The sequence below is a fragment of the Anomalospiza imberbis genome, chromosome 1 (genome assembly GCF_031753505.1).
Source record: "Anomalospiza imberbis isolate Cuckoo-Finch-1a 21T00152 chromosome 1, ASM3175350v1, whole genome shotgun sequence".
NCBI lineage: Eukaryota > Metazoa > Chordata > Aves > Passeriformes > Viduidae > Anomalospiza > Anomalospiza imberbis.
This window is the reverse complement of record NC_089681.1, coordinates 64,369,244-64,382,794: the sequence shown is the minus strand read 5'-3', so window position 1 is coordinate 64,382,794 and position 13,551 is coordinate 64,369,244. Positions and strand designations below refer to the sequence as shown.

Here is a 13,551-nt window from a genome sequence, read left to right as displayed (position 1 = left end):
CTCTTAAGGCATTACTGCTGTCAGTCATTCTCTCCACACCTGTTAGGAGTTCTTTCAAGGGACACAAGAAAAGAATATTTAAGCCTCACCAATCAATGAGAGTGAGCCTAAAGCTTTGCAGAATCTTAAGGCAAGTTAGATGGAATCTGAAATTGCCCACCTGAGTTTGAAACTATTATCAACATCTTGGGGGTGGGGAGAAGGGTGTTTAAGAAAAAAAACCGCAGCGCTCTAGTAATGAACATCATTGGAGTTTATTTTCATTTTGCTCTAATTAAACCCAAATGCACCTCAGAGTCCAGTGATTCAGCTCCACCCTTCCTAATTTAACAGCGCGGTGATTTTAAGGCTTCACGTTTAAGATGACAAGAGATCCTGAAGCCTGTTGTTTCCCACTTCAGTTCTCCGCGTCCAAGGCCTGAAATGCCGGCAAGGGCCGTCAAGATCGCACCTCGCTCTAGGTGTTCCAAAGATGAACCACTGTCAGCAACACGATTTCGCGACTCGTGTCCCCAGCTGCCAGCTCCCGGTGACCGCGGGGCAGCCCGGTGCCGAGCACACGGGCAGCAGGGGGCTCCGGGCCCGGCCGCCGAACACGGCGCCGGCTCTGTGCCCTGCGGGGTCCCGGCCGGCGCTACCCCTTGCGCTGCTTGTGCCGGGGGTTGCTCTTGCAGTACACGTAGAGCCGCCCGCGTCGCCGCACGATGTAGCAGTCCTTGCAGCGCCTCCTCAGCGCCGTCTTCGTCTTCAGCCCGGCCGGCAGCGGCGGCCCGGGGGGCGGCGGCACGGCCAGCAGCCCGCGGGGCGCCCGCCACGGCGGTGGGGCCCAGCGAGCACACGCCGCGGGCAGCCCCGCCGCCCGTCCCCACGGGGCCAGCGAGCACAAGGACGAGCGGCACAGCGAGCGGAGCGGGGCGGCCGTGGCGGCGGCCCTGACCAGGAGGGACAGCATGCTCGGCAACCTGCGGGGACAGCGCGCCGGTCAGGACACACGCACGGCTCCCGCTCCCCTCCTCCGCTCCCGCTCCCCTCCTCCTCGCCCGCCGCTGCCTCCGCCCCACCTGCCCCACTCCCGCCACCGGTGAGGACACCGCGGACCTCACCCCTCGCCGCCCGCGGCCCCCGCCGAAGGCGCCGCTCCCCACCCGCCGCCACGCGTCCCCCGCGCCGCCGGAAGCGCGCGCAGGAACCGGGGCGGGGCCCGCGCCCGCCTGACCGGGAGTCACGTGGGCGGCGCAAAGATGGCGGCGCCCGCCGCGACCTTCCGCTGGCTGCTGCCGCGGAGCCGCTCGCTGCTGTCCCGCCCGGGGCTGGCTGCCGCCGCCGCCCGGCCCTACGGTGTGCGGGCCTCCGACACGGGCGAGCTGGTGACGCACACGGGGCAGGTGAGCGCGCGGGGCCCGGTGCTGCCGCCCCTCCGCTGCTCCGGGAGGGCGGCGGGCGCGTCCCGCCGGCGCCTGCAGGGAAATCCCGCCGGCGCCGCGGGCAGCGCGCTGGTGTAATGTGATGTACGTAACGGGGAGTCTTAGGTTGTATATCAGGAGGAAATTCTTGCCGTATACGGTGGTTAGGTACTGGAATAGCTGGCCCGGGAGGCGGTGGAGCGGCCGTCCCTGGAGGTGTTCAGGAAATGGCTGGATGTGGCTCTTAGTGCCACGGTGTACTTGACATGGTGGCGTTCGGTCACTGCTTGGGTTTGGAGATGTCAGAGGTCTTTTCCAGCCTGATTTATTCTGTGATTCTCCGTTCAGCGCGCACAGTGGAAATTACCGCTCCTGGCTGATCCGTACATAGGAGGTACGCGCTGTTTCGGAAAGAACAAACAAACAAGCAAACAAAACCCCCGTTAATCGGGATCGGGCTCGTTGGCCATTACCGAGCGTTCCGGTGCGAATCCGACTTGTGACCCAGCCGAAGAGTTGACAGGTGGAGGAGGCACCCTGGTTGCCAGTGCCTTGTAGCTCCAGCTTACCTCTTTTCCAAGGGACAAGCTGAGGCTCGTGTGGTGCCTTGAGATGCGAGAGAGGATGGCGGGTGGCACTAACTTGGGAAAGCTGGCACTGTGGTTACTTAGCAGAACAGAAATAAATACGAAACCTGAATTTCCCAGTTTAGTTCACCACCTAGGTGAGATCAAGAAACGGCATTATCAGTAATACATTTGTGTTCACCTCTGTGATCAGGCTCTTCTGTTCACTGGCTTTCATGCCAGCCCCGACACCACCAGTTTCCTTGTCTGTTGTACTTTCCAATGTGCAATTAAGTTATTTGTGTGAGGGGAAATGGAAGATAATTTTTCTGTGTACTACATGGTTGCAAGGTGATAATATTTGAATCTACTTATACAGTTCAAGCTCTTTGTTTTCTAAGTCTTTGTGTTGTACGTTTGTAGTTGTTGCTCTGTAAATAAGACCTAGTTTATTTTACACTCTAGGTATATGACGAGAAGGACTATAGAAGAGTTAGATTTGTTGGACGACAAAAGGAGGTAATTCATTCTACTACTTTTCATGGGAGAAGGGGTAGTTTATGGGTTTTTTTCTTTACCTAATAGTAATGTTCTCAACCTCATTATCATTAAAAAAGCCCCAAAAACCCCCAACAATCAAGAAACCGACTAAACCCAAACCCACAACCAAAACAAAAACAAAAACAAAAACAACAAAAAAAAAAAACAAAACCAAAACCAAACCAAAAAAAACAATCTCTACCAAAACCAAACTGGTTTGGGTTTGGGGTTTCGGTGGAGTTTTTTTTCACTATGGTGAAAATTTTTTTCAAGGCAGCTTATAGTTGCTTCTGTCTTACCTCCCTGCTTTTGGTAAACTTGAAAACTGAAGACTTGCTCTACATTTGTTAAGTGCTTGCATTTAGGGTGTTAGAGTTGTAGGCATTTGAACATCATAAACTTGGAACAGTTTTTGTTTTAAGCATGTGTTTTAAGAAATTATTAAGTTATGTTTTTAGCACATTTATATTCAGAAAAATAGCATCATTAAATGCTCTGCTGAATTGTAATGTGTTTATATATATATCTGTTTACATCTCTTTTGAAGCTTAATTTGCTTGTCTAGTTCTGATCTTTACCCAAACCATGTTTTTAATGAGCCTGAGAAGCATTTGCTGAAAGAGTGATGAAACAAATAAAAGTAAAATGCAGACTAGTCTGAAATGATGAAGCCTCAAATGCAAAATCTAGTAATACCAGCATCATCCATGTGCAGTGCTGGAAAGGTGGCCCTGTTGTTGCTGCTGCTGCTTAATATTTCACATACCCACTCTATGAGAAGTCCTTTAGCACTGAGTTTTCTCTAATGATCAAGCAGCACAGCTCCTCGAGGGATCTGCTGGCCTTTGGGATAGAAATAGAATTATTTCACCTAAATTCAGGTGAAATTCAGTGCTTGAGCCTTTGAATAGTGCCTTAGTGCCTAGTGCCTATAAATGTTTATGTTCAGCAGAGACATTAAATATAAGGTGTGATAGATTTTAAAGTAGTTTCATATAATTATTCTTTTCCTAAATTAGCCTGAACTAATTACACTAATTTCTGAGTTTTCATATTGAGTTCACCTCACTGTGTGATGGATACAATTTAACTCATGCTGTGTGGCAAAAGTGGGGATTCTACATGTGAAATAATTAAATGAAAATGTCACTTAAAATGCTGACTTAGCTTACTTAAGGGAGGATAGTTGGCAAAGTAAGTCTCTCCCAGGTATACTGCCCATGTCTCTGCTATTTGTGTAACTTTTTAAGAAATGCTTCTTAAGCCTAATTTTCCCCAGGGCAGTGGTCCCTCTAAATGTGCCTTTGACATCAGGTAATTTCAGACTCCATGTGGTGTGGAACATCCAGGGTTTTCAGTTCAGCCCGGTTCTTCCTTCTCCAGCAAAAGCCAATCTCTGTGTCTGCTGAGCAAGGTTTAATGGTGAAACTGGGACAAAATTTGCATGTTAAATACTTCAAGTGATGTGTGCCTATTAATAGGATCTCTCTCTAGGGGCTTTGCCATTATCCCACAGTGTGTTTCACCTGCCAATATTTGGGTCGACAGCCGTGTCTGTAGTCTGAGTGTTGTCATGTTTCTGAAGCAGAAGCTCTCCTGGTGACTGTTCATTCTTGGTTACTTCTTCCCTTTGCCTTCAGTAGGTCCAGGTGGTTGAGTCCTGCTCAGGATCGGCCCATTCCAGCCACGGCAGCTTTCCTGTCTGGGGGGAATGCAGCCTCTGGAGTCTCCCCCAGTCAGGGTGTCTGGACCTGTGTACTTCAGGTGGCCAGGCCCAAGGCCATGGCCTAGAGTATGTGCTTATTGTCCCCTCAGTTCTGCCAGCCTAGCTGTTAGTGACATCCATATGTTCTAGCTAATATCATTGATTCTCTGTGGAGAACTGGGGATTAGTGCTCTCTGGAAAGGGTCTAAAGCAGGAAGCTGTGAGAAAACTGACCATGGCAACTGCTAAACTGCATCTGCCACAGTCCAACCAGGTCATCGTGCCCTTCTGTAATCCCTAAGGTAGAGCAGGACCTATTTTAACACTGCCATTCCCACTTCAGCTCTGCCCTTTCTATTGGGCTGGTGCAGCAGCTGAAGGTGTGAGGAGGACTCACCTCAGTGCTTGTCTGTTTTAAAGATTCTCTCCTGCCATCCCTCTACATCTTTGGACTGAAATCAAATCCAAGTTTGGTTTTATCTCTTTGGTTTCCCAGACCATGGACTGGCACAGGTGTATATGTGGGAAGAAGCAGAAACAAAATTGTCAAACTGGCACTCTGTCAGGAAAAAAATAGCCCATTGGTTTATACTTGGGACAAAGCACATCTGGATGTGCTGAGGGAATCGGCCTCTTCCTGCTGAGTACTGCTGTGCTTTAGTCAAAGGGTTATGTTGTAACTGCAACCACTTAGGCTTTTTTGGGTGTTTTTTCCTGGTGTCTTTTCCTAGATTGTGTCTTATTTAGTAGGCTGAACCACAGACAAGTTTTACCTATGCAGTAGATGAGAGGTCTTTGCTTCTTTCTTTCCCCACAAGTACTTTTTGTGGTTAAGAAGCATTGGGATGAGTGGAGTTCTTGCTTCTAATCTTGAAGCAAAGGTGTGTAATGGTTTTGTCTCCCTCCTTCTTTAGCAGGAAATAAAGGATGCACAATTTTGAGTGTTATTAAAACAGCAGTAAAAGTTCTTGCTGTTTGGTGAAAATTACATGATTGTGGACCCAGCCCCAGACAGTGGGGTTCTTGATATTTCCAATATCTTTCAATACCAAAACCTAATTTTTTTGCTAACTTTTTTTAGCTATCATCTTCTTTCGGTGAGGACAAATTCTTGGTTTGCAAAACTGACTTTTCCATTACTGTACCAAAAAATGCAGAGACTTAATGAGAGGCTTGGTGGAAGATGCTAAGTTCTTACGTATTAGGATTATGTAAAACGACCACTGTAGTTCCTAGGAATTTATGTAATGGACACATAGCTGTCTTTTTCCTAAGAATATAATCTTTATTCCAATACCAGCATATTTATACACAGAGCAGCAGATACTACCTCCTTTAGGTGTGCATATTATTTGATATTCATGCATATATATCATGGCCTTTGAAAAGGTGGTCCCTCCTGGAATACTTTTCCCTGAATTGTTGCAGTAGTTGTCTGCTCAGTGCTCATTTGGAGAGTGTTGGGTTGCTGTAGGTCCTGCTGAGGGACAAGCTGCTATGTCACCAGCCTGTCCAGACATGGATATGTTTTCCAGGCCATGCAAGTGTGCTGTAGGAAGAAGCCCTACTTGGCAGTGATGTGCATATTCAGGAAGTGCATATGATGGATTTACAGAGTGGAGTAGTGGGATTTAGAGGTTTTTCCTTTTTTCTGATGCTAAACAATTTGTCTTTCTGACTGTTGTTATGCACCACATTCAGGTTTTCATGAGATTCCTGTGCAGTGATAGAATAAGGTACATGGCTAGAGGCTTTAATTTACCAGCAGTTGTTTTATCTCATGCCTGACCTTACTTGTCTCACTATTATTTTTGAGTTTATCAGCAGAGATTCTTCTACAATTTTATCATGTAGTCACTAAAGCAGAATACAGTGTTGGTTAAATATCTTCTGTTCTTGTCTACTTGTTCCTGCTCACCTGTCTGCTGAATCTGCTGAAACCTGAGCACTGATGTGGCCTGTATGTCAGGGGAAGGGAATTGATTACTTTTGCAGAGTTCAGTGTATAGTTCATTGATCTGGCTTATAGCAGAGCCTTAGAATTGGTGGAGGAGTTGGGAGGAAGCCTAAGCAGGAACTTCTCAAAATGGCTGTAGTGGAACTGCCTGAGGAGGCAGCAAATAGCAATTGCTTTCTGTTTGGGTGAGGATGGTATCTGAAAGTTTCCCTCTTTTTCTTACAGGTGAACAAGAATTTTGCAATCGATTTGATAGCAGAGCAGCCTGTGAGCCAAGTTGAAAGCAGAGTGATATCATGCGATGGTGGTGGTGGAGCTTTGGGACATCCCAAAGTATACATAAACTTGGTAATGTCATTATTCTGTATATAGCATGTTTTGCCTATGCATTCTTTTTTGTAAGATTATCTGGTTTTTGGAATGCTAGTTTAACAAAATAAAAGGAGTAACCACCCGAGGTGCTCATTTTATTTGGTGCCTGATATAAATCAGAAGAATTAGAGAGTTTCCATTTGAAGTTATAGAAATTCCTTTTTGAAATTTTGGTTTGTTTAGTAGGACAGTATTTTTTTTTAATTAGGTAAAGTAGTAGAGCAACCACTGAGAGCAAAAATTAACATCCTTGCTGCATTTTGGAACTCTAATTATTTAAATGCCACCATGTAGTTTGACCATGCATTTGCAATATTTTTAAGAATATGCAGTTTATTTTCAGTCTTGCAAGTTCAAGGGAAAAAGAACAAAGAAAACCAAACAAACCAACCCTCTTTCAGTCTTTGGGAATCTTGAATATTTCAGTCATGGCCAGGGAATGAAGAATAAATATTGTCTTATCCTGCTGTTGACGGTAGTGATAATTTCCAGTGTATTCTTGTTCTACAGATTAAAAATATTGAGGCTACTCTCCTATGACCTTAGTTGATGCAGCTGTTACTTAGGTCTTGTTCTCAGGTAGAGCCTGATTGCAGATGTTTTAAAATCTTTGTCTGCTCACCTGAATTTGGACATTTCCTAATGCCCAAAAGAATGGTGAGGAAGAGCTGGTGTCCTTAAGTGGCAGTGTTGTTGTGACTCCTAACTAGAATCATAAGCATTTCTATTTTGAACAAAGTAAGAATTTTGTAATAGTTCATTTTACATTATCCAAAGTTAAATGTTTGGAGGTTCTGATTTGTAACGCTTAGGAAGGACATCAGCCTTAACTTCTGTAGCGCACTCCTGATCTCTTTATGTTGATTTTGTTTGATGTGTGCCACACTCTTGAAGAATCTTTACCTCCAGTGTTTCAAATAAGACTAAACCCTCTACTTTGGCAAGACTGATTGGTTTTAAGATGGCACAAATAAATAAGAGAAAAATTGTAATTTCTTAAAGTTTTATAAAATGAAACTAGCAGCTGTTGTATTTTCATATTTTTGCAGGACAAAGAGACAAAGACCGGAACATGTGGCTACTGTGGACTTCAGTTTAAACAGAAACATCACTGAATGATTATCCCTGTGTGCTTGCAGATTTCTGTTGAGATGTTAACCTTCAACTATAAATAAACAATATATTTAGAAAGCCAAGATTTGTGTTTATCTTAACTATGGAAAGTCCAGTCTGTACATTTTTAAAACACAGCTTGTCAGGTATTTGAGAGCTGAATGGTATTACAATATCTGCTTTGTAGTTAATTTAGTTTTCATGTTTGGCAGATTTCTTGCAGGCTTAGAGTTGGTGTTTGACTGTAGATAGGTTTGGTTTGTAGTGGGTAGATATGTATTCTTTTCAACACTGAATGGGCTGTAATTGTTTACTGGGTGATTAATTATCCTAGGTGTTTGTCTTTTGTCACTGTGTGACACACCTAATTGGTTCATGGTCCAGTATCTATAGCTAGATTCACAAATGGAAGTGCAAAGATATTATGATACTCAGCATTACACCACTCACTCCTGGAAGCAAGATTGTCAGCCCTGAATTAAGTAGCTGCTCTTGCTACCTGTTTAAAAGAAGCTACCAGTGCCTGGAATGGTAATCAGTGTGAGCTGGAGAACTATCCAGGCTGGCACGTGTGAAAGGTGAGGATATAACCATTTGCCCTTCATTTGAAGGGGTGAGAGTGTATCTGGTTCTGCTTGGGATTCATACCTGAAGCCTCTGTTTGCAGCTAAGACGATGACCTTAAGTCACTGCAGTGCCTGGGCAGCACCGTGACTTGCAATTGTCCTCCATGGAACAGTAGTGAAAAAGAGTCTTGTCAGAGTAGGCATTGCTCCATTACAGGTGGTAGCTTCTGCTCCTTTAATACAGGTAATTTGACACTGAGAGCATCTACCTAGGCTGTGTGAGGCTGGTTGTGTTAATTTCACTTAGGTGGCATTCTGTCATGTGAGCATGGCTTTCAAACAGGGCCTCTGTCTGGAGCAGAAGGGTCTTTGGTTTGGTCTTTGCTCCACAAAACATTTTAATCTGTTGTCAATAAATTACTTTTTTTTAAATGCTGGTGATGGGGCATGGTCCCTCCCAGGGAGTAATTGCTGCTTGTCTAAAGTTTAACAGGGTAGAATTCTAAACCTGCAGTTCATGTAGTGAGATTGATGTGGTTGTATCAAGTTGAACCAAATCACATGGGCCTAAAGCTACTTAACTTACTTGTGTCAATTTATAGATGAAGATGGACCAATTCAGGCTTAAAGCAAGGTCTGAATGGTTCTCTCTGTAGAGGTCTTGTGTTTAGAGGCTGTACTGCATGTGAGTACTTGCATGGACACCCCTCCTCTTTTTTCATTCACTCCACCTATAAAAGCTTTACCTCTTTCTGTCTTTTCCCCTTATTCTTCCCGTCACTTTTTCTCCTTTCCATTACTGCTGGTTTCAGTGATCTTCTGGCCATCAATTTATTCTTTGTAATGACCTAGATTTAGGAAGTACTAATTAGAGTTATGCATTGTTGTGCAGTGTAGGTTACTGAGTACTCACCTTTCTATGGCCAAGCCAGGCTCTGTTACGAAGGTTGTAATTTTGTAATGTTAGTGCAGTGGCCAAGTTAACATATGTTGTGTTTAGAGTAGCACCTGAGCACGTACAAAAATGGCAACAGATCCTTCCATGAAACCCAGTAATTTGCAATCTGACCTTATGCAAATGGTCTGTCGACTGAGCATAAATGGGCTGTTATGAACAGTCTTCTGATAAGTCTTATGCTTGAACTATCAGTGTTTGTCTTGAAGCATGTCTGGTTGTATTTTATTCTGGCTCTCTACCAGTTTGTAGGGTATGCTGGCTGGCAGAGTTCTCTCATAGTGCAATCATCTCTTCAAAGAGACCTGAAACAAATCATTGTATGTGGTCCTCTTCCTTGGACCTTTGATATTCTAATGAATAATACATCTGCTTGGATCACTGCTGCTCATAATAAATTAACAATGTTTAAATTGGCATGGCATCTGCTGAGGACCCAGACAAATCCCATCCCACTGGTCTGAGCTATGGAATGCTGTTCTTGGATGTTCTCCCTAAAGTACTTGTGCTGTGTGAAGCTGTTGACACCTGTGAAACTAAGGCCTCTGCTTTGCTCCAGTGATCTCCATAGGAGGACTTCAGACTTTGCTTCATGCCGGTTCCTGTGTGCTGGGTTCATTGTGTCTGTGTGGGAATGTTTATATGAAGTCTTGCACTTTGAACTATGCCATCCACATATCTGTGGAAAGGCCAGCCTTGATTTGCAGGAAAAAGAAGTGGGGAAAAGCAAGAATTAAACTTTACTAGTTGCGCCAAGCAGATGCATGGGGAAGTGGATATGTGAGGATAGACCAGAATACATCAGTATCAAAGTAAGGGTAGAATAAAACAGGTGAGTATCAAAGCAGCTTTGCAGTTCTCAGGCCACAAATTCAGACTCTAAAGCGGTCTGGAATAAAACTTTCAGACTTAGATTCTGTCAGTCACTGTTTTGTTCCTCATAGATAATTCATCCCAGGCTGGAACTACAGTCTCTGATAAGTGGAGTACAAACCATAGTTTGTACTCTGTCACTAGGGAAATGCAAAGTACCAACACATGATAATGGTCACAACTTTAGCTTGTTTTACTAGTAAAACCAGCTAGGCTTTTTCCCCCTTTATTGCTGCATGTATTAAGTTTGGTGAAAATCACTGTGTATTTAAACTTCCAAGATAAATAAGGACCATCAATGCTTTTCCCCACATTACTTTCTCAGCTCTCTGTCCTCTAATTAAAAATTAACTACAATGTATTTACATGGCAAGTTCTGTTTACAAGAGCACAAATCATTACTATGACTATGGCACAATATGCAAATGAACTTTTTCTGAAGTTTTTCAGTGGTAAGGCATCTGCTAAATTTCTCACCCTCTGACCTGCCATTAACGCTTGCCCTTTTTATTTAATGCTGTTGCAAGTATCAGACAAAATACAGCATGCTGTAATAGCAATAGAAATGTTTGCTTTTGTAATATCCACGTTGTTGGCAATGTTTAGTGTGTTCCCTGCTAGTGGTACGCATTGTTTCGAGAGGCAATACTTGTTGGCTGTGGTACAGTGGTAGAGGAGGCCACATGGGTTAAAAACATCTCCATGTTTGGTGGTCAGCTAGGAGAGCTGTAAAGCTAAGTAATATGTATGTTGTAAATGGCTGAAGGAAAAAGAGAACAGAAGGGTGATAGTAAGCATAACTAGGGCTTATATGGAGCACTGAATTACTTTAGAATCAAGCAGATGTATTGGTCTAACGTGAGAGGGATGTGATGGAATTGTAAAGTGGTGTAAAAAGATTGGCAAATGAAAAGATGTATGTTTTATATTATGTAATTGTATAATAGGAAGTCAATGCAATAATTTCCAGTAATAGGCGCTCAAGGAGTTGCTCTTTAGTAGCAGCTAAATTTAGCCATTTTTAAATTGGAATGCTCAGATAATGAGTTTGAACAGGGCTGTCCAATGTGCTTCTTGGAGCATTAATGCTGATTTTTTTATAAGATTTGAAGTCCTGGAGAAAGAGCACAAAAATGGCTAACGTGCCAACATTCAAAGAGGGTAAAAGGCATGACCTGGATAATTACATGTCTGTCAGTTTGACATCACTTCTGGGCAAAATAATAAGGGACCTAATTAATAATGAATTAAAGAAGTGTTGTATAATTAGTGCCAATCAACATGAGTTATAGGAAAGCCAGACCATGTCAAGTTAGTATGATGTATTTTTGATGAAATTAGGAAAAATGGTTGATAAAGCTAAAGTGTTAATGTAATATCATCTGATTTCTTTGAAGATTAGAGTTAGTAGTCCATATTTTGATTCAGAAAGGAAAGTCTGGTGTAATCAATCAGTAACACTTCACATATTTTACATGTGTTAAAGGTTAGATAATTCTTCGGCGTCGGTAACAGTCAGTGTAACAGTCGGTAACTGACGGTAACAGTCAGTGTAAAATGAGACTCCTTGCTGGAAGGATGCATTCTTTTGGACCCCTCATGGCGTCCTTTCTCAGTCCTATGGCACTTAGCTTCTTAGGAGTGTCCTAAAAAAACATGTTCTAGCTACTGATGGTTTGCTGAGGGTTGAAAGGTTGAAGCATTGTTAAGGGAGAGGATTCAGCAGTGATTCTGTTCACTGCCACTTAGCCAAGACTAGCACAAAGCTGAATGTGTTTCAAAAATTAAATGCTGTCCATATTTGTTGTAAAAAATGTATTTCTTTGAAGTGATAATTGTATCAGCCTGATTTGCAATTTATCCTGTGTGAGTACCAGTCCTAATAACTTCAGGTTACAGGAAATACTGACTAGTGCGTTTGACCGGGGGAGTTTGTTTATCATCAAATGCTATGAATTTCCAGTCCAATTCCATGTCTTAAATAACTTTTATGAAGTTGGGAGGAATAAATAGAGATGTGTTCAGCAGGCACATCTTTCTGAATTTTTTTGATACTTGAATACCAAGTCCAGTTTGAAATCTGTGGTTCATTAATTAATATGGCTAAGTTAGAGAATGTTCAAAGAAAGTCGTGGTACTAATTAAAAGAGTAGAAAAAGTATTGTGTAGTGAAAGATCTAACAAGCTTTGTCTTTGCATTTCCTTATAAATGAGGTTAAGGGAATGATTTGATCAGGGTCTACCAGTACAAATGCAGGGAACCAAACCTTGATAATGGGATCTTTAGTCTGGCTAAAAACGATGAGCTCTAGTGGCTGGAAGCTATAGACAAGCAAATTCAGACCAGGGGAAAGAAGGCTTCACAGTGTGGGATTTACCAAGCATTGCAGGAAATTCTGAAGCATTCCTGACTATTTTTAAACTTGGTATTTTCTAAAATGAGTATTAATTGAAACAAGACTGGAATCTGAAAACCATTATGGACTGTGTTCCAAAGGTAATTATATCCTTGCAGTGGTCCATTCTCAATCTTTGAAATGAAATATGTATCAGGCCAGAGATAGTGGTTCCATTGAACAGTGATGCTGTTAAAAATGCCTTCCAGACCTTGTTCTGGATGAGATTCAGGAAGGACATGAACTTTGTTTTTCCACAAAAAATATTCTAGTAGTCTGAGTGATGGGGACTTGAACTTTGCTCTTGCAAAATAATATTTGGCTTTGTAGCAATGTGGAAAAAGACCAAACCTCAAATCCTGATAGTAATCATGATGAAGAATTGTCATCATCTGCTCAGTGTCTAACAAAGCCAGACAAACTAAAATGAAAAAAAAATTAGTGCTTCAGGACATGGGCAATTAGAGGTCTTCAGATCTGTTCTCACTTTCTTATTTAAGAGAACATATGTGAAATCTGCACTACCTTTTGGGATGAAAATGTAAAAGGATTTTTTCCATTCAAGTTGAAGTGCCATATTCCAAAGGTTTATTTTAATTTTAGTTTTGGCAGTATTGCTTTTGTGGTGCTCTTGATGCTTATACCAGATTCTGGATTGAAGAGTCTTATACTTCTAAGTTTTACTTACCCATTTGAATGCCACTCTGAATTCCAGTGGCTTCTGACATTTTCCATGGCTTTGATGAAGTAGCCAGAATTCAGCATCTCCTGTGCTGGATAATAGCATCTTCCTCAAGAATAGCCATGGAATAAAGTGTTTACTGTTTAATCATGAAATGTCTGATTTTTTTGCCAATTAGCATAAGTTAGACATCAGATTCAGACATTTTTGACAAACCTGAGACAATGTTAGGAAAATTTGTACTTATCGGCAAAACATCAGTCTTTATTAATGCTAAGAACAATTGAAAGGATTTTTAAAGCATATTAAAAAAAAAAAAAATTCCAATGCTTCCTCTCCCCTCTCCCCCCATAAAAAAAAAGCCCCAAAACATCCTAAGCAATGATCTTTGATAGTGGTTACATTAAAGTCATAGAAATTCCA

At 42.6% G+C, this 13,551-nt stretch overlaps 2 protein-coding genes across 2 annotated transcripts; one reads left to right on the top strand and one right to left on the bottom strand.

Annotated features, from left to right (window-relative positions):
• Window positions 1–232: 232 nt before the first annotated feature.
• MRPL36 (mitochondrial ribosomal protein L36) lies at window positions 233–1,029 on the bottom strand. The gene has a single exon (XM_068194979.1). The coding sequence runs from the start codon at window positions 950–952 to the stop codon at window positions 635–637; it is 318 nt and encodes a 105-aa protein (XP_068051080.1). The 5' UTR covers window positions 953–1,029; the 3' UTR covers window positions 233–634.
• A 172-nt stretch (window positions 1,030–1,201) lies between these two features.
• NDUFS6 (NADH:ubiquinone oxidoreductase subunit S6) lies at window positions 1,202–7,737 on the top strand. The gene is made up of 4 exons (XM_068194977.1): window positions 1,202–1,385; window positions 2,435–2,488; window positions 6,397–6,519; window positions 7,593–7,737. The coding sequence occupies exons 1-4, from the start codon at window positions 1,242–1,244 to the stop codon at window positions 7,656–7,658; spliced, it is 387 nt and encodes a 128-aa protein (XP_068051078.1). The 5' UTR covers window positions 1,202–1,241; the 3' UTR covers window positions 7,659–7,737.
• The last annotated feature ends 5,814 nt before the right edge of the window (window positions 7,738–13,551 follow it).

Coding starts and splice junctions, on each gene's coding strand:
- MRPL36 (XM_068194979.1), bottom strand. CDS start 952: ATGCTGTCCCTCCTGGTCAGGGCCGCCGCCACGGCCGCCCCGCTCCGC.
- NDUFS6 (XM_068194977.1), top strand. CDS start 1,242: ATGGCGGCGCCCGCCGCGACCTTCCGCTGGCTGCTGCCGCGGAGCCGC. Junction 1,386..2,434: donor TGGTGACGCACACGGGGCAG/GTGAGCGCGCGG, acceptor TTTACACTCTAG/GTATATGACGAGAAGGACTA. Junction 2,489..6,396: donor TTGTTGGACGACAAAAGGAG/GTAATTCATTCT, acceptor TTTTTCTTACAG/GTGAACAAGAATTTTGCAAT.